This window comes from Eublepharis macularius, chromosome 1 (genome assembly GCF_028583425.1).
Source record: "Eublepharis macularius isolate TG4126 chromosome 1, MPM_Emac_v1.0, whole genome shotgun sequence".
Lineage (NCBI taxonomy): Eukaryota > Metazoa > Chordata > Lepidosauria > Squamata > Eublepharidae > Eublepharis > Eublepharis macularius.
This window is the reverse complement of record NC_072790.1, coordinates 184054746-184079935: the sequence shown is the minus strand read 5'-3', so window position 1 is coordinate 184079935 and position 25190 is coordinate 184054746. Positions and strand designations below refer to the sequence as shown.

The following is a 25190-nucleotide window of genomic DNA, read 5'->3' as shown; positions in this document are numbered from 1 at the left end:
AGTAATGGGGAAAATCTCCCATTCAGAATCTCCCACTCAGAAGCCCTGTTTGCAGCTGCATCTGAGGCCCCAGTGGCAATGAGGAAAAACACAGGCCAGTCCTACTGCCTGGAAAATGTCTCTGAAAGCTTGGTGAATGCAGAACACTCAAAGAACCCTCTCATTTATTTTAATTTCAACACATTTATTTTTTTCTGAATAAGTTAGGATTTTTTAAAATTGTAGTTCATCATAAATATGAAGCAGCTTTGATAAAGCAAAATTTACATAATCTGACATGCTTTCACTAGGCAGTTTGTACCTGTACCACAAATTACTCTCATTGGTTCTTTCTAAAGAGTTAAGACTTCCTGCGATGCAGATATACTCGTCACTATTCCGTGAATCTATAGTTCTTTAGCAGTGACTAGTCTCATCAAATCCTCAGGATTCATTTTGTAAAGCTGCTGTTGAATAGCTGATGCTCTCAACCCCCAAAGTTGATTAAGATGTGTGCACAAAATCCGGTGATATTATCATGTAGAAGATTTATAAAAACAAAAAAGACCCGTCCCCCATCCAATCTTTAAGCAGTCTTTATATAGAGATTTATATAGATATATAGGTATGTTTGTATACATATGTGCATGATTCTTTCTCCCCTCCCCCCAAGGTGTGAGCAAGTAATGAGCAAGATTTGTGCAGATTAAAGGTCTTCATCCATCAATGGAATTTCTAGAAAATAAAAGAAAGAGTTAATTGGGTTTTAATTGTGGATTCTCTGAAGGGAGGACCTTAATTATAACATACTACTAACAGGGCCATTGTTGTTGAAAGGTTAAGGCACTTGAGTGAACTTGGATTCAGGCAATCCATTTTTGTTCCATTTCACAGCAACCTGTGCTATCATACAGAATGTGATTCATACAAATCAGCCCGATAAAAGCACATTAGAACTGGCTGTGCAATCAAGCAATCCTCTGATTATTCTATGTTATGCCTGATCAATTTTCATCAATGCACCGAGGACCCCTCAGTTCATGCACTTAAAGGTTTTCCAAACATTCGAAGTAAATTTTGAGTTATTTACTTATTTATTCAATTTATTTATTTATACCTTGCCTTTCTCTCCAGTGGGGACCGAAAGTGGCTTATACCATTCTTCTCTCTTTTAATTTATCCTCACAACAATCCTGTGAGGTAGGTTAGGTTGAGAGAGTAGACTGGCCCAAGGTCACCTAGTGGGCTTCCATGGAAGAAGAGGGATTTGAACCTGGGTTTCCCAGATTCTAGTCCCACACTCTAGCCACTACACCACACTGATTCTGTTAGCACATTTAAAGCAGCTGTCCAACACACCAAGCATTTATCAAATCAAATGTTTAAGGCTGTCAAAGTGAGAAGCCCAACAATGGATGGAGTCTAAGAATCATCTTACTGCTCTTGATTTTGCTCTGAACAAAACAGCACAAACAATTTTTAGACTTAAGCTTAGTTAGGGTGTATCATATTTAGGGTAGCCGACCATGCCAGTCTTAACTCACTCATAATGGATAGCTGACACCAGATTTGTTGTGGCTTCAGTTTAACCCATTTAGGTGAGAAATTTAGAGCCAGCCTGATATGGAGTTTGTATTTTCTGTTACTTTGTTCCATACCAAAGTGTGACCACAGACTCTAGTGTGGGTTAATCAGGGCAATTAACTTGCTTCTTCTCACATCTACTGATTGCAGAACTGATACAGTGCTGAGACTGACCTGGGGGGATTCCTCATGATTGATTTTGATCAGACTTTCTGAGCAGTCGTGCTGCAGTGGAGTCGTACGAATCCACCACTCCCCGATTCCACATTAAGGCTTTTGTTTCGCATTGACATTTCATTTCATCATGCTCAAAGTCCATCATGCGGAATTTGCCAGTATAAAAATCAATTCCTCATTGCTTTTTCTGGGGGAAATGTTGACAGACGTGCGTCTTCTTCATTTTTTTAAATCCCCCCCCCCAAAAAACGTTGCTACATATAAACATTGCATCAAACAAACACATCTGATAGGTCAGAGCATTTCCCACCGATATCGTGGAATGAGTATTGGTTATTGACATTTGGAGGGAAAACTGTTACCGATGACCCTGCTTTCCCTCTGCCTCAGAAGCTGTCAGCTATCAGCGAGCAACAAGTAACAAATTTGGCACGTTGAAAAACGGACCTGTTATTGGTCAGCTGTTGTTACATGACACAGGATATGTTTCTGCATAGACTGGTAGAAATGTTGCAACATTTTTTATAATTTTTTTTTAAAAAACAAGAGGGGAAGGGAAAGGTAGTGGGTGTGGCTTAGAAAACATGATTGGCCAATCAAATTAAGTTGATTCGAAGGGCGAGAGAGAAGGGCAAGGGTGGGGAGAACATCGGATAAAGAATTTCGCATGAAATTCTGCTGCGAATGGACAAATAAGTCGGGGAAAAGCAGGATGGAAAAAAAACCAGACAAAACCTGCAGTGACTTCGAAGCTGCTGCTAGGATTGTGGAAACACAAAGAAAAATCGAGGTCATTTGGAAGCTGAACAGTGGAAAACCACTAGTGCGGAATCACCCCTGCTCTTCTTTTTACTGATGCAATACATAGAGTGGCATAAAATGGCCATAAAATGGGCATAAAACAAACTACAGTCCAACCACCCCAAATGCAAGGGCTGAAATGGGAAAAATCTATGGTGACAAAAAGGTAAGTAGGGTATTTTGATAAAATAATGGAAAACTAGGTAGATACTATGTTGAATTTTATAATGATTCTGTCTGTATGCTTGTCTTTTTTAAAATTAGGCTGAAGAAATGGGGCATGTATATTTACATGGTTGCCTTCATTCTCCAGGCACAGGATGAAACCTGGATCCTCCACACATTTTAACAAATGTGTGATTCTCTGATGTACCTGAGAAAATGAGCCAAGGAGGCTTGCAGGAAATGTTTGATTGTTTGCTTCACTACGAATGTAACACTGGTTCGTTAAATGTGGTGGATTGTGATGTCGATTAACCTTAAGGGGTTTTTCTTTTGCTCCAGGAAAAAACTTTGACCCTCTTGAGATGAGCCATTGTTACACCTTGAATTGCACTGAACACCTCCTGCTTCAGAAGACAGAAATCAATATTAGTAAGCACTCAGTTTGGTAGCACATTTGAACTCGGAGGATGCCACAATGAATAGATGCACCAAAGGCTGTTGTCCAGTGACTCTGTTAACACTCTGCGGTCACCAAAGCCATATCCTTTGTGGAGAGGGGCCCACAGCTCAGTGCTAGAGCACATGTTTTGCATTCAGAAGGTCCCGGGTTCAATCCATGGCATCCCCTGTTAAAAGGAGTAGATAGCAGGTGATGTGAGAGACTCTTCTGTGCCTGCTGTAATTCAGAAATAAACCATAGTGGGCTAGCCGGACCATGGTATAAGGCTGCTTCATATGCTTATACTCAACCCTCTCTTTCTGATAAGGAATTCTTAAACACAACCTCTTTGTGTAATTTGATGTGGGGAGGTAATGAAAGTTAGTGTGGTAAAGGATGTTTTAAAGTCAGAAACAAAAACATACAAAAACCAGAACACGAAAAGACCAACTGTGAGACTAGGTTGCTTCTCCAGTCTCATAACTTCTTCATACCGAGACAGCCTGACACTAAAGGAAGCCCATATAATGTTCAAAAATCAAAATTACCATCTGCAATGTCAATGCTTGGGCTGGTGGATGCTACTTCCCCAGTGGTGCTGTTGATAGCATCAGTTCTCTCTGAGACAGGATGTGCTCCCACTTGACACACTGAAGAAGTGTACAAACTTTGAAGGAGTTCAGAAGAGCCTGAAATGCTGTCACAGGTATCAAATTCAGCTGGTAACCTGTCCATATCTTCTGGACCAGGATAAGCTGGAGGGTTCTGATCATCTGCTTGCAAAGCATACCCCTGGCCTGCAGGGGACATGCATCCAGGTGCCAAGGCATTCAAACCACTGCTCACAGCTTCATCATAGGAAGGAAGCATAACAGGAACACCATCCACCACCACAAAATCAGGATCACTGCTGCAACTCTCCTGGGCACCTCTACATGGAGACAGAAAGGAAAATTTGGACAACTATACCATGTTCTGGCAACAGACAATTTCTGTAACAATAGTGGGTTTTAATCACCTGAAATAGAGCTAGTGCATCATTAATATTTACTTCAGAGATACGCAGCAGGAGTCTGCTCAGACTGATAGTCAATTATGTGCAATTTATCACAGCTCCAGCAAACCAAATCACTTTTTAGAGAAGGAAAGCAAGCAGCTGGGCAGTACAGATACAGAACTGTCTGTATTCCTCACTCTGCACTCTGAACATCAGCCTATGAAAAGATTTCTAGAATCCTGGGCACACAAATTAGGATGGGGAACCTGAGGGAAAGCAGTGATGGCATCACAGGTTCTTTTTATTATATCCTGTTTCTCTATTGCATATTACTGCCTGGTGACTCTGCACTGGAGGCAAGCTGCAGAACTTGCAGCTGTGCTTAAATTAGAAATGAGAGTGAATGTTTAGGCACACACGAGAGTCTTGTGTTTGTTCCTGGGTCTCAACAACAGCCACATGGATCTGTAATCAATACCACCATAGGCAGCAGCAATATCATGCGTGATTTATTTGTTTGTATGTTTTCAAGGAAATACCTTCTGGAGGAGAAGTTGAAAAACAAACACAGTTTGATTAGATTGGAAGGATCTGAATACAAAGGCATGATCTAGCCAAAACTTTAAAAACTTACTGTGTGCGCTGTAAATGTCGAGTGTCATATAACTTGGAACCATCACATTCCTACAGTTTACACCATACACAGCCATTCAACTCCCTAACTCAGAATTCCGGTACTGTAACTATTTAAGTTCTGGTTTTATCTTTCTTTGGTACGCATAATCTTGGAATAGGATTGTACCATAAATCTGTTGGCTGTTGAAATCAATAGGACTTTAAAATGTTTAATTACTTGATTGTGCCCTATGTACAATACAAATTTAGATTCATATCAATTTACCTGTCATCCCTGTCCACAAAGAGTTCTGGAAATGAGTTGCTGAGGGTGCTAACTATTCATTTTGCAGATCCCAAGGCCTTCTTCACAGGATTAGAGCATAGTGGATATACTCCAAGTATGTAAACGAAGTATGTAAATTTTGGCACCTTATAAAAGAAGTTTTCTAATTCTGGTGTATGGTTTCTTGCTTTGTTAAAGCATACATGCCACTCCATTTATATGACTGGTAGATACACACACAATTAGCTTTTAAAAAGAGTTCATTAATACTTAACAAAAGGGTCTAGCTATAAGGGATATAATTTTTAAAACATCTTGATACAAATGACTTCTGCTAATAATCTTGTTGTTATGTTTTTCTTAAACATCCACCCTGAGCCTGCTGGTGTGGGGAGGGCAGAATATAAATTGAATAAATAATTAATATAATCCATCTTCCTCAATTTTCTCATATATAAATATACCCAGGACTTTTTTTCAGCTGGAACACAGTGGAACGGAGTTCCGGCACCTCTTGAAAATGATCACATGGCCGGTGGCCCTGCCCCCTGATATCCAGACAGATGGGAGTTTAGATTGCCCTCCGCGCCACGGCCACCGGCCATGTGATCATTTTCGTCGAGGGTGATTTAAACTTTTAAAAAATCCCCCCTTGTTCCAGCTGACCCAATGTGATGTCATTGTGTGGTCCTGGGAGCATGCATGTACCTTGCGCACACGCATGTGGTACCAGGGGCACCATCTCCCGCCAGGGGTTGCCCCCTGTGCTGGCAACCCACTGAGTTCCACCACCTCTTTTCCCAGAAAAAAGCCCTGAATATACCAGTATTTATGATGCCACCTTCATGCTTCAGAGAAAAGCCTGTAACATTACATATAGCTGCATGGTTTCAGGTGGATAGCCATGTTGGTCTACAGTCAAGATTCAGGTCCAATGCCACTTTAAAAACCAGCTAGATTTCCAAGGTCTGATGAAGGGAACTTTGACTCTCGAATGCTCATACCATGGAAATCTTGTTGGTCTTTAAGGTGCTATTGAAGTTGGGTATAGCTGCATGTAACTGTGAAAGTGGCTTAAATTGTCTTTGTATGCCTGAAATTTGGTCTGGAACATTCTGGTAATAAATAACAGAGCAAAAAAGGAACAGTGGTAGCAGTAGATGCTCCAAGCTTGCCAAAATACTTTCTTCTGTATTTGGTCCAGTTATGAAGTTGGCCACTGAACTACAAACATGGGAGGGGGGGGAATGGATTGCAACTCAAAATGGAAGCATCATGTCAAGTCCCGCCCCACCCCATGTAATGTGTATTGCAATATACACTATGACCAATTTTTTTTTCATTCTGAGATCTCGAACCCTGCATAATTGGCCACTACATCTGGAGAAAACATTCAACACATTGTCACTGAGACATGAGATAAATTATTCTGTATTTTACCAAAGGAGAGGGTGCATAATCTCCTCCAATCAAAGTCAAGTTTCTATATACAAAACTCTACTAAACTATTTGGAAAAAAGTACTAACCTTGGAAGGAAGTGTGCTTTAAATTTGGTCTGGAACATTCTGGCAAGAATAACTAACAGAAGAACCAGAAGAACACTGGTAGCCGTAAACGCCACAATCTTCCATGTTGTCAGGAGAGTTTCTTGTGTATTTGGCCAGGTTTGTTCTGTGGCATAAATATGTAATGAAAAAGGCCACATTTATTTTGTATTTGTATGTAATTGTAACTTCATATTTATACTACACTCAAGAGGGAAATCTCCTAATACAACCGGTAATAGAAAAGCCGAAGCTCAAGGAGATCAAAAAAAGGGGTTACAATGAAACACCCCGTGCAACATATATAGAATGTTAATTTCAATCTTCTATTTCACGTACTCAATTTCCATTCCAATTTCTTACATACAATAAGTCACACAATCCCGTTCCCAATGTTTATATATATTGTGCATAAATCCTTAGTAAGTCCTATTGTTTTGTCTTTATATCCTTTCAATTCTTTTTGTCTCTTTTCTAGAACGCTCAGAATTGCTGGCATGGAATATGAGCGAGCCACTTGTTCTCCTCCGATGGGTAGAATTTAAAAAAGTGGCACTGCAAGATGTTGGCTTGGCTGGCTACGAGCTCTGCCGGCTTATTTCTTATAGCTGAGCAGCACAGAGGGGAAACCCCCACAGAAACCAAACAAAACACCAATCAGTATATAAACTTTGAAAGTTCTTAAAGTGCCAGTGCAATATACAGTGCAAACTTTTAACATGAAAAGTATCAAATTCATTCAAATTACATTCATATACAGAAACATAAACATTCAGATAAACTCTACAGTAGTAGTTATAAACATTCAGATAAACTCTACAGTAGTAGTAATAGCAGCATAGACAGAAAGTGTCCAGAAGTATGCACAGACTACAGAGGTAAACCCCTCCTAATGACGATATTCTTGCTGTCCTTTATTCCATATTCTTCCAACAGGGATATATAAGAAGCTAAGACCTTTTTCCTCCACGCTCAATCTGGGGCCGGCTGCAAATCACAGATTTCGTGCCCACTTCATCAGGAGCGTGATTTCTATCGTGAAAAAGATTATATCAATCACTCTCCTCAATATATCAACCTAACCCAATTTTCACTGTTCCCAATTCATTTCCATACTCACATATCCCATCCATTATTCTTATTCACAATAAAGATTGCTAATTAGTCAACCTGGAGTCTGGCTGCTGCCTGTTCTTTAACGCGTGCATAGTCCCCTCATTAGACCTTTTTATCTCTACTCCTTGATTGGAGACTCACAACTTAAAGGTACAGGCTTACAAAATACAAGTCAACTATGATGTGCAACTTACAGGTAACAGTTCAGTAACAGCTCATTATTCAAGCCCTTTGGTTTCACACAGTCAAATTTGAATATGCAGTAAGCCTCCCATTGGAGAAGCCACGATTGTATTCCCTCTCGTTCACCCTTGGCAGCCACTTCTAAAATTACAATCTTAAGGCTATTAGCTTGGAAGAATCTCACTGGGGTGGAGTTCAGAGCAATTAGGACATTGAAAGAGGATAATACCATTGTCATTAAACAAGCCGACAAAGGGGGAGGAGTGGTTGTTTTGGATAGGGAAGTGTATCTAGGAGAAGCTAGGAGACAACTGGCAGATGCATCCAGCTATGTGAAAATACCATCAGATCCAACAGACCACATTAGAAACATCATTAAGGTGGTCCTTAATGAAGCACGGGAGTCGGGAGAAATAGATGAGATGCTTTTTAAATCTCTGTGGATTAAGAATCCCCGGACTCCTTTATTTTATATTCTACCCAAAATACACAAAAAAGTGGACCCTCCCCCTGGTCGGCCAATTATTTCAGGTTGTGGATCCATTTTGGAGCCATTGGCTATATTGATTGACTCTGTACTTCGTCCAGCAGTGCTTAATATACGTCCCCTTCTGCAGGACACTAGAGATTTCATTAAACGTATAGAAGGCACGCATCTAGAAGAAGGAGCTGGATTCCTCACCATGGATGTGTGCTCCTTGTACACAATCATCCCGCATGAATCAGCTAGAATGGTGGTGGAGGATGCGCTGATTAGGGAGCAGGGCCATGGGCATTCTAGGGCTTTTCTGTTACAATTGTTGGACTTGGTACTTGAGAAAAACTATTTCCGCTTTGAGAAAGATTTCTATTTTCAATTGAGAGGGGTAGCGATGGGCAGCTCTGTGGCACCCAGTATAGCCAACTTATTCATGGGCAGCTGGGAGAATCACTTTATACTACATCCTTCAAACCCATATAGAGAACATATTGTCCAATATTTCCGTTTCATAGATGACCTTTATTTCATCTATAGGAATATGGAGGGAGTGGAAGAATTTTGTGAGTGGTTGAATAGTCAGGATCCTAATGTCAAGTTCACGTGGCAACATAATGAACAACAAATTAACTATTTGGATGTGGTTACATACAGGAGTGGGGACCATTTGGTTAAAATTAAGACCTACAGTAAGGAGACAGATAAAAATTCATATTTGGATTTCCAATCCTTTCACCCCCGGCATCTAAGGGAGAACATCCCCTTTGGGCAGCTGCTCAGGATTAAACGGAATTCGTCCTGTGCAGTGGATTTTGACAGAGATGGCAGATCCCTCTGTAGGCAGTTTTTGAGGAGGAATTACCCAGAGAAAGTGGTGGAGCATGCTTGGTAGAGAGCAAGAGTGAGAGAGAGAAGATCCCTGTTTGAATCAGAAAGAAAAACACAGGAAGATAGGATAGTCTGGGCTTTGGACTTCACTCCCAGGGCTAACCAGATAAGGAAGATCATCTCTCACCATTGGAATATTATAGAGAGCATCAAAGGCTGTGAATTGAAACCAAGGGTAGGCTTCCGTAAAACTAAGAATCTTAAGGATGTATTAGTTAGGGCTGATGTTTGCAGTGAGACCAACTTATGCCGCCTCCCTAAGGGGAATTTCAAATGCGGGCACTGCCAGATTTGTGATCTGTTTGTGGAGGGTAAAGAGATCTTCATCAGGGGATTTAAGCATAGTTTTGGCCATTTTGCCAATTGCCAGAGTAAAGGAGTGGTTTATGCTCTGGAATGCCCCTGTAACTTGTTTTACATCGGCTGCACGCTCAGACCCGTCAAGGTCAGGATACTGGAGCACATGGCACGTATTCGGAATAATGTCATAGAGGCACCACTGACTCAGCACTTTAAGGAGCAAAAGCACCAAGCTAATAGCCTTAAGATTGTAATTTTAGAAGTGGCTGCCAAGGGTGAACGAGAGGGAATACAATCGTGGCTTCTCCAACGGGAGGCTTACTGGATATTCAAATTTGACTGTGTGAAACCAAAGGGCTTGAATAATGAGCTGTTACTGAACTGTTACCTGTAAGTTGCACATCATAGTTGACTTGTATTTTGTAAGCCTGTACCTTTAAGTTGTGAGTCTCCAATCAAGGAGTAGAAATAAAAAGGTCTAATGAGGGGACTATGCACGCGTTAAAGAACAGGCAGCAGCCAGACTCCAGGTTGACTAATTAGCAATCTTTATTGTGAATAAGAATAATGGATGGGATATGTGAGTATGGAAATGAATTGGGAACAGTGAAAATTGGGTTAGGTTGATATATTGAGGAGAGTGATTGATATAATCTTTTTCACGATAGAAATCACGCTCCTGATGAAGTGGGCACAAAATCTGTGATTTGCAGCCGGCCCCAGATTGAGCGTGGAGGAAAAAGGTCTTAGCTTCTTATATATCCCTGTTGGAAGAATATGGAATAAAGGACAGCAAGAATATCGTCATTAGGAGGGGTTTACCTCTGTAGTCTGTGCATACTTCTGGACACTTTCTGTCTATGCTGCTATTACTACTACTGTAGAGTTTATCTGAATGTTTATAACTACTACTGTAGAGTTTATCTGAATGTTTATGTTTCTGTATATGAATGTAATTTGAATGAATTTGATACTTTTCATGTTAAAAGTTTGCACTGTATATTGCACTGGCACTTTAAGAACTTTCAAAGTTTATATACTGATTGGTGTTTTGTTTGGTTTCCGTGGGGGTTTCCCCTCTGTGCTGCTCAGCTTTCATTACGGAAATGGCCATTCTCTTTAACTCCCAACGGCTTATTTCTTATAGGCTCATTTCGAGTCCGTCTTCTTCTGGCCAATCATTCTATATAACCGATAATAATTTTTTTACTCAGAAGCATTCTAAGCAGTAATAATAATAAAAAAGAAAAATCTTGGACTTATAATTTCTCCCGACAATTATTTCTTCAATCAAGGCTACAGAGTAATCATTTCAGACTGGGTGGGGTCCCTAATTTACTCTACACTATATAAACACCTGCTCGTTTGACCTGCTCCTTTTCTTAAAGTGACCATAGCTCTGAGAGGTACATCTCTATGGATCCATTAATTTCACACAATATCTGGCTACAGGGGGTAACACAATCACAGTTATTACAATCAAGGTTATTACAATCAAATATCACAATTCTTCACCCTAAATATTATATTATAATCAGTGACTATTATAAATACATGCCAATACCTATTTCAATAAATAAATGCTCATTCCAATAAATATCATCACATAGAAAAATATATATTTTTATAAAAATATATTCTTTAACAATTATTTCTAAACCAGAATTATACAGAAACGGTAAAAAGTCAATTTCATTATTTAGGCCATTTGGAGTGAGTGTATTCATTCTAAAAATCCACCTGGCCTCAGATCGTAATAAAGCCTGGTGCACATCTGTGTTTTTTATAGGATGGATTACCTCCAACACAGAAAATTGTAATTCTCTTTCATGATTGTGATATGACTCAAAATGTTGCGATATTGGAGCCTCCTTATTCCGAGTTCTTATTTTAGATAAGTGCTCCTGTATCCGTATACGAATGGGGCGTGTCATACTCCCAATATACATAAGGTTGCATGTACATACAATAATATAAACTACATGAGATGTAGCACAAGTAGAAAATTATTTGGAATACATCATCTTTCCTGTGTGTGGGTGTCTCAGAAGTTTAAGATCCATGCTTAAAGGGCAAACGTTACAATGTCCACAAGAAAAATGACCCTGTGGATGATTATTACATGTCTCTCTTGTTCTGAAATCTGAGGAGACAAGCCAATCTTTTAAGCTTTTAGTCTTTCTAAATCCAATTTTGTGGAGATCCTGTCATCCCGGGATACTTTGAACTATATGCCAGTTTCTCTTAATTATGTGTGCTATTTTTCCTGACAGTGCAGAGAAGTCGACAGCCCACGAAATTCGGCTCTCTCTCAAAAGGTTCCGATCTTTGTATCTCAACAAATCCTATCTTGGGGTTCTTTCTGCCCTAGTTTTAGCCTGTTCAATTACTCCTATGGGGTACCCCCATGCTATGAACGCCCAGCTCATTCTCTCTGCTTCTCTAATGTGATCTCCCTGCAGAGTTGCATTTCTCTTTATTCGGAGAAACTGACTATAGGGTATATTTCGTTTTAGGTTTGTTTGTTTATGGTCACTTTAAGAAAAGGAGCAGGTCAAACAAGCAAGTGTTTATATATTGTAGAGTGAATTAGGGGCCCCACCCAATCCAAAATGTTTACTCTGTAGCCTTGATTGAAGAAATAATTGTTGGGAGAAATTGTAAGTCCACGATTTTTCTTTTTTATTATTATTACTGCTTAGAATGCTTCTGAGTAAAAAAATTATCGGTTATATAGAATGATTGGCCAGAAAAAGACGGACTCGAAATGAGCCTATAAGAAATAAGCCAGCAGAGCTCGTAGCCAGCCAAGCCAACATCTTGCAGTGCCACTTTAAATTCTACCCATCGGAGGAGAACAAGTGGCTCGCTCATATTCCATGCCAGCGATTCTGAGCGTTCTAGAAAAGAGACAAAAAGAATTGAAAGGATATAAAGACAAAACAATAGGACTTACTAAGGATTTATGCACAATATATATAAACATTGGGAACGGGATTGTGTGACTTATTGTATGTAAGAAATTGGAATGGAAATTGAGTATGTGAAATAGAAGACTGAAATTAACATTCTATATATGTTCTATATAACATTCTATATATGTTGCACGGGGTATTTCATTGTAACCCCTTTTTTTTGATCTCCTTGAGCTTCAGCTTTTCTATTACCGGCTTCATATTTCTAACCAACAAACGCAAAAACTGTTATGTTAGATAACAAGGATATGATTCTTCTATTTTATTAGGGTCAAGGCCCAGTTATTCTACATTAACTCTACAGCATTCATGCATAAATGAATGCTGTCCATCCTTTACATGTTGTCTATCCTTTACATGTTATGCCTTTTCAAGACTGTCTGCAAAATCTCTTACATTAAAACAAGCACTCACACATAAAGGCAAAAAACAATTTAACACCTGATAAGGTACTGTACAAGCACCAGACAAATTCAGAAATGATCAACTGTATTTGGCTTAAAGATTTAATGTCTAACTGTAGTATCAGCCTTGGATTCATGGGTTGGGTGGTGGTGGTGATTACCTGTTTTGACACAGTATACTTGATATGAAGGAAACCATTCTCCATACTGGCAGGTGATATATTTGTAATCATTGGTGAGAGTATAGCCAGGATCACAATAGAACTCAACCACAGTTCCATGGTTGTAATGCTCACAAGGCCGCGGATGGCATATATAATCTCCATGAGTCACCATAGGAGGTAGTGGACAAACTTAGACAATAAAAATAAGAAAAGCAAATTAGATACAATAATTTTAGCTATTTCTTTTCCAGTTTCTCAGCCAGGAGACTCCCAAGGTGGCCTCTTTCAACCCAACATCAACAGATATAAATGGAAAGTAACATTGTATATAGTAGTATACCATCTTGATACACAAACACATGCCTGTAAACTATATCAGTACATTAATTCCATTGGGAATCAATATACCATCAAACGCCTGTGACCCCTGTGTTAAGGCTAATCTTTACTATTAATATTTATCTTTTACTGCTCTTTTATTATTTACTATCTTATGCCATATTACACTGCCTTATATTTCTGCTGTTTCACTGTTAAAGATATGTTTACTGAAATGTTGCTATTTTAACATTATTTTGTTCTGTTCATGTTAATTAGCCACCTTGGAAGTCAATTGGGCTGAAACCATGGCATATAAACAAACATTATTATTACTGAAGTAAGGTATTACAACTAGCATGACACAAGACAGATCATCATTGTACACCAGAAAAACTGTTTAACATGAAACTGCCTTCATCAAGATTCATTTCTAATAACTGGCAAAGAAAAAGGTTATGGCAATGTTTACTTCTGCTCTATCCTTGATGTTTTGTAGTAGAATAGTTACCTATGAATGCAAAATTCAGCCTTGATTTCTTAAATATACATCCAAGCAACAGAATATGGACAGCACCTCCAACTAAAGTTCTAACGGTTTCCTAAAGATTTACTGAAACAAATCAGTTTCCCAATAAACATTGTACCTACTGAAATTTACCATAATTATTATTTTGCTGACCATCAATATTTAATACTAACAGATGCCTTTCTGAAGTCTTATAAAAAAGATCAGAATAACAATGGTACTTCCTAATAGCACTAGCACCAACACACTTAAATTTCTCTTTACTAAATATGATGGCACATGGGTCAAGCCAACAAGACATGAAATGGGAGATTAGTGAACAGATATCCCAACTTTTTAAACAAAACAAAAAACTAACACAAATGCAAGGTGCTCTGAATTTGATTGGAATGGTGATTTCCCCCCCAATCCAAATCCTTACTCCAAGTTTGCAATTAGCGTTTTTGCTTGTGGACAAAATACAGGCAGAGAGACACATCTAGTGACATTTTCCCTTATGGGGTTAATAGCAATTTCAGGTGGTCAAATTTAGACCAAGATAATGAAGAGGACAAATGGTTAAACACCCCATTCCCCAGCACTACTGTCCCAATCCAATGAGAACCAAATATAGATCTCTCACATCATATTTGGTTATGACTTCAGATCTTGTACTGCAATCCCCACCTGAACATACCAGGCAATTTGCTAGAGAGATCTCAGATTTCCTTTTGTGTTGTGGAGGGTAATCTGAGTATTTGGAAAATTCAGGGCACCACATAGTGCAATGTAATGTCCATGCAGCCTGAGTGAAGAGGGGATCTCATAGTAACTTTAGAGGTATGGACTGGGAAGCATTCTTTTCCACTGGTCAGGGTACATAAAGGCTTCAAAGTCAACTTGGAGACTCCGGCTGTTACAGAACGCCATAGCTAGTTTATTTTCAGGAGGTAGGCTAAGCATGCATATTCCTTCCACTCTACAGTCACTCCACTGGCTACCCATCAGTTAGTGGGCTCAATTCAAGGTTTTGACCATCACATACAAAGCCCTTCATAGTCTTGGCCCCTCATATCCGTGCAGCCACATCTCTCCCTATGCACTACCATAGCAGCTTTGCTACTCTGAACAGGGTCTTCAGCAGATACCACCTTGCAGATGGATGAAATCAACAGCCACCCATACATCTGCATTCTCTGTGGTAGTCCCCACCTTATGGAATGGCTTGCCTGAGGAGGTCAGGAAAGCTCCTGCTCTCCTTGCTTTCTGCAAACTATGCCAAACCAAATTATTCAGGAGGGCTTTTTAACTCAGCTAATAGGATTGTGCCATAAGAAATGGCTCAAAGAGATGCCTTGGTTAGGGACAGGGACTGTAGGCTATTCTACTGGGTACTATCTGCTGATGTAGATATGCTTCTACTGGGTAATTTCCACATTGTTAAAGAAGTCATGTTTAATTACTTATACTTTGTTTCAGATATGTTTCATCTCTGTGCTTAGATTTATGCTTTTTTCAAATTTCTGCAATCTATACTTTATTGTATTTGTTCATTGAATGTCCTAGCTGTTGATCATATTGTATTTCTCTACTAAACCCTTATTTGACCATTGATAGACAAACCAAATTAGCTCACTCTAGAAAATCTTGGTTTGACCAAAAGTGTAGAGTCATGAGGCGTTCATTATGTACATTACAAAGTAGAGTTAGAGAACTCAGGACAGAGCTCTCAATCCAGCTCCTGTCCCAGTTTGGCTCCTCTTATAAGCAGCTTCTGAGAGAAAAAAACCTTATTTATTATAAATCCCAGTGGAAAGAGCTGATCCTCTCTATTTCACAAAAGAATGATAAGAGGTTCTAGGATTTAATATCTTTAGCTACACAAGTGCATAATTTAAACTTCAGTGCTTCTATTTCCTCTGATTTGTGGTTTCACCATTTCTTCCTTCTCTAGAACAATGCCTAAAATGTGTCAACTGCTGATTATTTATCCTGTGATTAGAGTCCCTCCCAGCCTGGGCCCCCATAAAAATTGCAGAATGCAAGTATTTGATCAACTCCTTACCTACAGGCAAAGCTCCAGGGGAGGATATGGTGCCCCCAGAGATATTTAAGCTAAACTTTCAGTGGTGGTGCCCAATCCTAGCCAAACTTTTTTCAGAAATTGACCATACTTGTACCATCCCTTTGAATTGGAAACAAAGCATTATAATTCCCATTTACATAAAAAGTAGTAGGCAAGACCCTGCAAATTATCACCCTATTAGTCTGCTGGATATTTCTTCCAAATTATACACTCGTCGTCTCTTACTTAAATTGGAAGGTTGAGCTGACTCAATAAATCTTTTTTATCCTGAACAAGCTGGTTTCTGTAAGGGCCATAGTACTCTCGATCAGTGCCCAAACTTGAAGGCCTTGATCCACAAATTAACAATAACACAAGGCACCTCTATGTCACTTTTGTTGATCTCTCTTCAGCTTTCGACTCCATCAAACATTAAAGACTTTGGAGAAAATTGGCCAAAACAAACATTGACAGAAGAATCCTTAGGCTCTTGAAAGAACTACATTCTAGCCTTTCAGTCAGGGTAAAAGCAGATCCATGCGGTTCCCTCATGGATTCCATCCCATTAAGAAAAGGAATTGAACAAGGCTTCTTGCTGGCCCCTTTTTTGTTTAATTCTTATATTAATGATTTTGTTCAGGCCATGAATTCTCAGAATTCCTTTCCCCCCTCACTGGCTGGTTGGGAAATCTCCGCTCTAGTGTATGCAGATGACATAGTAATAGTGTCGTTTACCCAAATTGGACTCAGAAGGCTGTTAGCCAGCCTGGCAGACTACTGTGATAGGAAGGAATTTAGAATCAATTACACTAAAACCAGAATTGTTGTCTTTGGCAACAACTGTCTTAAGCACAGATGATCAGTTAATGCCCATGAAATAGCCATTAAATATCTAGGCATAGATATTAAAATATCTATTTTTAAATTTAAAATTTAAATATCTAGGCATAGTTTTCCAGGTGTCCCAGTCGTGGCAGGCTCACCTTAATACTACTCTATCAACTGTGTGATGCACTTGTAAGGATCTGCCAAATAACCTTCAAAAGACTTCACTGTTTGTTAGTAAGAGCTTTATTGAAAAGTTGCTAGTATCATGATCTTACTGGGTTCTTTGTCAGGAATGAGACACAACCAAATATCAAGAACATATATTATTCATAGGCTAACATTCCTCCCTTTCCTAGAGGCTGGCTAATTCTGCTGGGATCTATTTGCATAGGGGAGGACACAGGGTTCAAGGTTATGTAGGCTCCTTTCCCAGTGGCTAGGAGCAAGCATCCAGGAAGAATTCACACCCTAGGACAGGGGTGGCCACACTTGCTTAATGTAAGAGCCACATAGAATAAACCTGAGATGTTTGAGAGCCACAAGACATGATGTACTGAAGTGACTTCAGAGGAAGTGGCGGGTTGGAGGCATGCCCTGAAAGTGACATCACAGGAAAGGGTGGAGCTTGGGAAGGACTACCACCTGACCTTTGACCTGGAAGTGACATCACAAAAAGTTATTTCATCCTTGCAAGTCACCATCTCCAAGTATTCTGGCTCCACCCCCAAAGACCCTAGGTATTTTTTGAGTTGGACTTGGCAACCCCAATGTTTTATTGAAAATAGGAAATACATGGAAAGAAAAAAGGAAGGAAAAAAGGAAAGAGAGGAAGGGAAATACATGGAAAGACAGAAAGGAGAAAAAGACATAAAGAAAGCCACGGAAAGAAGGAAGGAAAAGTGTGAGGCCCCGCCCCGCCGGCCGCACCCTCCCCTCGTCCTGCCGTCCTCCGGGCTACCACCAGGGGGAGGTTGAGGGAGCTCCCTCTGCCTCAGACTAGGTAGGGGCAGTGGTTTGGGCACCAGCGTCTGCCTCCTACCCGTTGCCTTGGAAATCTCTCGCACTCTCTCTGACCAACCTTCCAACCAGCCTTCTCCTCCTCAGCATCATCGGGAGCTTCCCTCTTATAGTCCCTCCTGGTTCTGCCCCCTGGCTCTCCACCAATCCCCTCCCCAGAATCACCCATCCCCGGCCCCGACACCTGGCTGCTTTCACCTGGTTGGGCCAAACACCTCTCCATCACCCCCTCCGCCCATGCTGTTGCCTCCGTGCTCGTTTCTCTCCTCTCCCACCCTTCACCAATCCCCAGTGTCCCTTCAGACTGAGGAGCCCTCCCAGGAGCCGTCCAGCCAACCCAGCGCTGGGACGGCTTGCTGGGCGTTCCTCCCCTCATCTGTCCCGGCTGGGCCCTCCCCCTGCCGGCGTTCGGCCGCGCCCGTCCCCGGGATCCTGCCCGGGGCGGCCGCGGCGGCGGCCGTGCTGTCCTTTCCCCGCTGCTGCCTCCCTCCCCCATCCTGTCGCCGTCACCGCGCCGGGCGGCCGGCCCGGTTTCGGCCTCCCCCTCGCCGCGAGCCTCGGTGGCGGTGACCGTGGCGGCAGGCCCGGCCGCCCCGGCGGCGTCGGCGTCGGCGGCAGGCCTGGCCGCTCCGGCGTCGTCGTCGGCCGGCCCGGTCGTTCTGGCGGCGGCGGCGGCGGCGGCGGCAGCGAGCCCGGCCGCCCCGGTGCCGGCGGCGGCGGCGGCAGGCCCGGCCGCTCCGGCGTCGGCCGCGGCGTCGGCCGGCCCGGTCGTTCCGGCGGCGGCAGCAAGCCCGGCCGCCCCGGCCTTAATGGCGGCCGTAGGCCCCGCTGCTCCGGCGGCGGCGGCAGGCCCGGCGTTGGCGCGCCGGGGAAGCTCGAGGCGACCAGCGTCTCCGGGCCCTCTGCCGCGGGCCCTTGGGTAAGCGGGGGTGCTTGGCGGGGGCCGGGAGGCTGGCAACGGGCCCCTTGGGGGTCCGTCGGGCCGGGGGGGAGGGCCCAGTCCGGGGTGGGCGAGACCCACTCCGGACAAAAAGACAAAAAAGAAAGAAGATATGGAAAGAAGGAAGGAAAAAAGGAAAGAAAGAAAGACAAGGAAGGAAGGAAGGAAGGAAGGACGATATGGAAAGGAGTAAAGAGGAAGGAAGAAAGGAAGGGAAAGAAGGAAAGAAATACATGAAAGGAAGGAAGGAAGGAAGGAAGACATGGAAAGATATGGAAAGATATGAAAAGAAGGGAAAGAAAGATTTGGAAAGTTATGAAAAGTTATGGAAAGAAGTAAAGAAGAAGGAAGGAAGGAAGGAAGACATGGAAAGAAGAAAAGAGGAAGGAAAGCTTGGAAAGATATGGAAAGAAGTAAAAAGGAAGGAAGGAAGGAAGGAGGGAAGGAAGGAAGAGACAGAAAGCAGGAAAGAGATGGAAAGAAGGAAAGAGAAAGGAAGAAAGAAAAAAAAGGAAGGACAAAAGGAAGAGAGAGAGAGAGAGAAAGGAAGGAAGGAAGGAAGGATCACAAAAGTGGAGCCACACAATCTTAATGCAAGCACATGTCCTCTGAAGCTGCCCCTCCATCCCAGCTGTCCTGCACACACTTATGGGTGAGCCAGTCCTCTGTGCAACAAATGGGACTTCCACCCATGCAAAAGCACCCCGGTGAAGGCTGTGCTTCATGCCATGAGTGGCTCTAGCCAACTGTGCACTTGCTTACTCGGGAGTAAACCAGCAAGCAGGAAGTCCTGGGCCACCTCTGCCTTGGCGCTTCCTTGCCGCTTCTTCACTCCTCCCTTTCCTCTTCTCCTCAAATGCCCGTTCCGGGCACTTGCTGCGAGTGTGGGGCTGGCAAAGTTCGGTGCCTGCAGAGGAGCGCCCGGCATGATGAGGGAGGGTGGGCTGTTCTTGGCCCTGGCCTGCCCCTTCCTTGCTCCAACACTGTGAAAGAAAGGGGAAGTACACTGGGTGCATAGATCGGGAGAGTGGCTGGTCTGCTCTACCCCTTAAAGGAGCCTGGGGGAGGAGTGAACTTGTAAGCCTCTGGGAGCTGCCAAATAAGGCTTGAAGAGCCGCATGTGGCTCGCAAGCTGCCATTTGGCCACCCCTGCCCTAGGAGAAGTGAAGAAACACAGCTGCAACAGATAATCATAACATCCTGTCCCCCTTCCAACATGGTTATGGCAGATGCTGCCAGCATCCTGCCAGCACTATGGGTATTATCTTAAAATTCTTCTTCTCAAAGGGTGGCCTATTAATCCCACCGGTCTTTCAGGGCAAGGTGATAGCACATCTTCTGTATGGGGCAGAAATTTGGGGGTAGAAAGAAAAAAATTTAAGGCAATTAGAAATTATCCAGAACACCTTTCTAAGGAAAATCCTGGGCCTTCCCCAGGGAACCCCCGCGTCTCATTTAAGACTGGAACTTGGTCTACCCTCAATTACATCAAGAGTGCATTGGAAGCTAATAAAATACTATAAAAAGCTTGACCATTTGGTAAAATATAGTTTCCAGTATTATTGTGACATGAACCACTGGTCTAAACTATTATCACCTATATTCCCTGCCCTCTCTAGAGATGGTAAAGCGCTGGGATTCAGGTAAAATATGGGAATGGCTTTTCGGTAAGGATGCCCTATGCGATATTAACCAGATAAGTCACTCTAAATTCTCGTTTTGGTACCCTAGGTTTAAAAAAAATAAATTTCTTTCACGTTACCTAGCTGAGCCTCCTAACACTCATTTAAGGAAGGCATTTACCCAAGTGCTCAGTGCCTTTGCCTTGTGGTTCCAATGAGGTGGAAGATATTGTTCATTACATTTTACGCTGCCCCTATTACAAGCTTATTAGAAACAAATTCCTAACCCCAATCCTCACAAATTTCTCTCGTTCAGAGGAGGAATGCATTAAGCTTTTACTGGCTGATGCCACACCAGATGTTACTTTTAAGGTAGCCACTTTTATCTTTCTATCAACAAACATAAGGAAGAGACTAATCCCAGTTGCCCCTATAAGATTTTTAGCTTCCACAATAATTTTAACTAAATTATAAATATATTTTACTCCATAGTTTTATTGTACCATTTATTTGTACAGATATTTTAAATTCTACTAACTTGTATCTTGTTATGATGAACTATCTAACTTGTACTGAAACGAATTGTGCCTTTGTATTTTGTTACGCTGGACTGTCTAACTTGTACTGAAGTGAATTGTGCTATGGGGTTAGGATATTATGGTCCACGGCTACAACAATAAACATTTTGGTTTGCTATTGTATTTTTGTTCATTGGATGTTCTAGCTGTTGATTATATTGACCTGCACTGTATGATGACGGGTTCCTCAAGTCTTGGCGGGGGATAATGGGTGTAGTTGAAAGCCCAACTACTATTAGCAGCACTCCTTAACCCACTTGTTGGCATAACTGTGGGGGAAAGGCTGCTATTACGGCTGGAAGTGGCAGAAGCCATTGTTTGTACTCATCAGAGCCAGTTTGGTGTAGTGGTTAAGAGCAATGGGTCTCTAATCTGGAGAGCCATTCCCCACTCCTCCATTTGAAGCCAGCTGGGTGACCTTGGATCAGTGGAGCTCTCTCAGCCCCTCTCACCTCACAGGGTGATTGTTGGGATAATAATAATATACTTTGTAAACCGCTCTGAGTAGGCATTAAGTTGTCCTGAAGGGCAGTATATAAATCAAATGTTTATTATTATTATTGTTGTTGTTGTTGTTGGAATAGGTGACTCAGCCTGCCTTTGGACACTGGGGGGTGCTGCATGTCTCTTTGAATAAATGTATAAGTCTAGCAATCTGCCACTCTCTTGTCTAAGGTGGGAACGCCTACTGACTCCTCCTCTCTTGCCTCTGTGCCTCTTGGGAGTTTTCATACCTTCCCTCATGCTCTCCCAAGAGAAAAGATTCCCAAGAGAAAAGACTCCTCCTCTCTTGCCTCTGTGCCTCTTGGGAGTTTTCATACCTTCCCTCATGCTCTCCCAAGAGAAAAGATGTAAAGCCACCATGCTCCTTATGGAGCCCTTCTCTTTGTCCACAAACCCACTTCCAGCCTCACTGCCTAGTTTCAGGCTGTGGCATAGACTAGGGAATGTAACTCTTTAGATTAGGATCTTTCCCTTCTTATTACCAGAAGATATTGCTATGGAAGAAATCTGCTACGATAAACTGTAAGTTCTATCTTTCTATGAATTTTGTCTGAGGATTAATTAATGCACGTTTGTGAGGGTTTAAACATTTCTGACTAAAATGCTCTTCTATGTTACTTCTTATAAGTTGCTAAACTAAATATATAAAATACATAATCTCTAACAGGGTTAATGGTAGCCCAGTCTTGAATAAGTTCCTCAGGGCCAAAGAAAAGCCCATAGTTGAATCTAAGAAGCAAAAAAAGGGGGGGTTTTAGAACTGCAAAGCTGAATCTAGAAGTAAAGAGTTTTAAACTGCAAAGTTTTTTCCCCTTGACTCTGCTGGTTTAACAGCCAGGCAGAACAAAAGGACTTAATTAGCACGTGAATGCCCTCACAGGCAACCTCACGAGGAACAAAGAAAGAAATTAGGTGAAAAGTCTAACAGCTTTTTCCCTACCCTCAAACGTGCACAGAAAAGCAGAGAAACCTCCTTTTAAAACTTTTTGGCTAACTTGAGCCTAGTATACAGAAAACTAAAAGTTAAAAAGAGAGAAAATAAAGTTTTCTAAAGAAATACTTTGAAATTTCTTGAAAATGTCAGACCAACTACTACAAATTGCTTTATTCAAAGAGCTATTTTTGACTAAAATGGGAGATAACGGAGATGTGAATGCTCATATTGAATCTTTGTTGAATCAAATAGATAAACTAGCTACTGTTGGTCAGATTCTAGATGAAGATTTGAAAATTGCTCTAGTTTTAAGCTCACTACCAAAGAGTTATTCCAGTTTAGCAAAGTCTCTTACTGAAAAAGGGGCTACATTGGAGGAAGTGCTAGATCAGATAAGATCACAGTATGATGAACAAAGATCTTATCCTCAAGAAAAGAAATGCAAGACTGACTCATGTTTCATGGTCAGAGAGGCCAGACCCAGAGGGGCAGGACCTAGGCAAATTGATTACAGGCAAAGAGCCAATCCTAGAGAAAGGTAAACTCCTCCCTTCTGCCACAAATGCAATAAGCCCGGTCACCTCCAGAGGGAGTGTTTTAGCAACAGAAGTTACAGCCACAAGGGCAGAAACAATTATACTGCTGCAGGCAGGAAGGCACTGGCAGAGAGAAACAGAGAAGATTTTTCTAAAGCAAGAGCTAGTAATTTCAGAGATTTTCCTCAAACACGGGCTGATAGTAATTATCATGTGTCTCATATGGCTTGAATCAATGATAGCCCACAGTGCTGGGTATTGGACAGTGGAGCCAGCTGCCATATGGCATCAGATATTAATCTGTTTTATGAATTGGATACCAGTGCATCCAAAAAGGTTACAGTGGCTAACGAGACGTGTGAATATTGATGGCCAAGGCTCAATTATGCTTCATTGCAATAATGATCTCTCTAAAAAGATAATTAAAGTAGAAGAAGTTTTATACATTCCTGATTTAAAGGCAAACCTACTAAGCGTACCTGTACTATCACAAAAAGGATTTTCTATACACTTTGAGAATAACAAATGTACAGTTTCTCGCGAAGTAGAGATATATTCCACAGGTAGTCTCAGAAATGGAGTCTTTGAACTGGACTGCCAAGGAGAAAAGGCCTACAAGGCAACAACAGCTACCACAAAAGGAGAACCAATTGAACTTTGGCATAGAAGATTTGCACATCGCGATATGCAAGCCATAAAGGAGCTGCAGTCTAAGGACTTGGTAACAGGTATTAATATAAGTGCATGTGGCAAAGATGATGAATTATGTGTTTGTTGTATAAAGGGAAAGGCAACTCGACCTTCAGTTCCCAAACAAAGCCAAAAGTGCTCAAGGCAACCAATTGAACTAATCCATACTGATTTATGTGGTCCTATTAAACCAGCATCAACAGGAAATAACCTTTATATATTATCTTTCGTTGATGACTTCTCAAGATATACAGCGTGCTATTTGCTGAAAGAAAAATCGCAGACTGAGCAGAAACTGCGTGATTATGTTTCCATGCTGTCTAACAAGTTCAACAGGAAACCTCAAGCCTTCCAAAGTGACAATGGCGGTGAGTACGTTTCTCATGCCACACAGAGATTTCTCAGGGAAAATGGAATTCAACATAGATTCACTGTTCCCTATAACCCCGAACAGAATGGGGTGGCAGAGCGTAAAAATTGTTCTGTCATGAATATGGTCAGAAGTATGTTAATAGATTCAGGACTTCCCTACAGACACTGGGGAGAAGTGGCCATGACTGCAATCTACTTACAAAACAGATTGCCTACTAAAGTTACAAACAAAACTCCTTATGAGTTATGGCATAATAGGAAACCAAACATAGAACATCTTAGAGTATTTGGATGCAAAGCATATGCACACATACCAGAGGAAAAGAGATCCAAACTAGAACCCAGAGCCTTAGAAGGCATCTTTGTAGCATATGCTCCAGGATGTAAGGGATACAGGATTTTTAACCCAGAAACTAACAGTGTTACTATAAGCAGAGTTGTGCAATTTGATGAGCGACAGAGGAGCAACCAGAATGCTGCTACACGTGACCCTTCAGAGGAAGAGGATGATGACAGCCAGCTGCTGCTGTATCGGCCAGATGGCATCGCTACGCAGATGTGACCAGATATCCAACCCGGTGATGAGGCAATGGGTGCAGCCACTGAGCAGATGCAACCAGAAGCCCGACCAGGTGAGAGAATAAAGGCAGAAATTCCCAGGCTAGTAGATGTGCCTGAGGAGCCAGAGCCCGCTGCGGAGGCAGAGGTGACTCAGGACCTTAGGCGCTCTCAGCGCATCAACAGAGGAGTTCCAGCTGAGAGACTGACCTATCTTGCAAGGTCATCGCCACCACAAGAACCAACTTCATGGGCCGAAGTTCAACAAATGCCTGAACCAGAAGCAAAGAAATGGAAGGAAGCAGCACAAGAGGAAATAGATGCTCTACACAAGAACAAAACATGGACTCTCACAAAACTACCTAAGGGTAAGAATGTTATTAGATGTAAATGGGTTTTTAAAGCTAAGAAAAACGAGAATGGTGCAGTTGAGAGATACAAAGCTAGATTAGTAGCCAAAGGATATTCTCAGATTTATGGAACTGATTATGATCAAAGTTTTGCACCAGTTGTAAAATATTCCACAATCAGGATGCTTTTAAGCATAGCAGCTTCTAGAAACATGCAAACAGAACACCTGGATATAAAGACTGCATTTTTACATGGTGAAATTGAGGAAGAATT

General features: G+C 41.7%; 1 protein-coding gene across 2 annotated transcripts in view; it reads right to left on the bottom strand.

The window, feature by feature from the left end:
* Nucleotides 1–200: 200 nt before the first annotated feature.
* The window catches only part of SUSD4 (sushi domain containing 4), a 197666-nt gene continuing 172676 nt past the window's right edge, over nt 201–25190 (bottom strand). For both annotated transcript variants that reach the window (XM_054993667.1, XM_054993674.1), the window contains 4 exons: nt 13094–13285; nt 6571–6715; nt 3694–4076; nt 201–714 (listed from right to left, as the gene is read on the bottom strand). In XM_054993667.1, coding sequence (XP_054849642.1) covers nt 686–714; nt 3694–4076; nt 6571–6715; nt 13094–13285 — 749 coding nt within the window. In that variant the 3' untranslated portion in view covers nt 201–685. The remainder of the gene's footprint in view (nt 715–3693; nt 4077–6570; nt 6716–13093; nt 13286–25190) is intronic.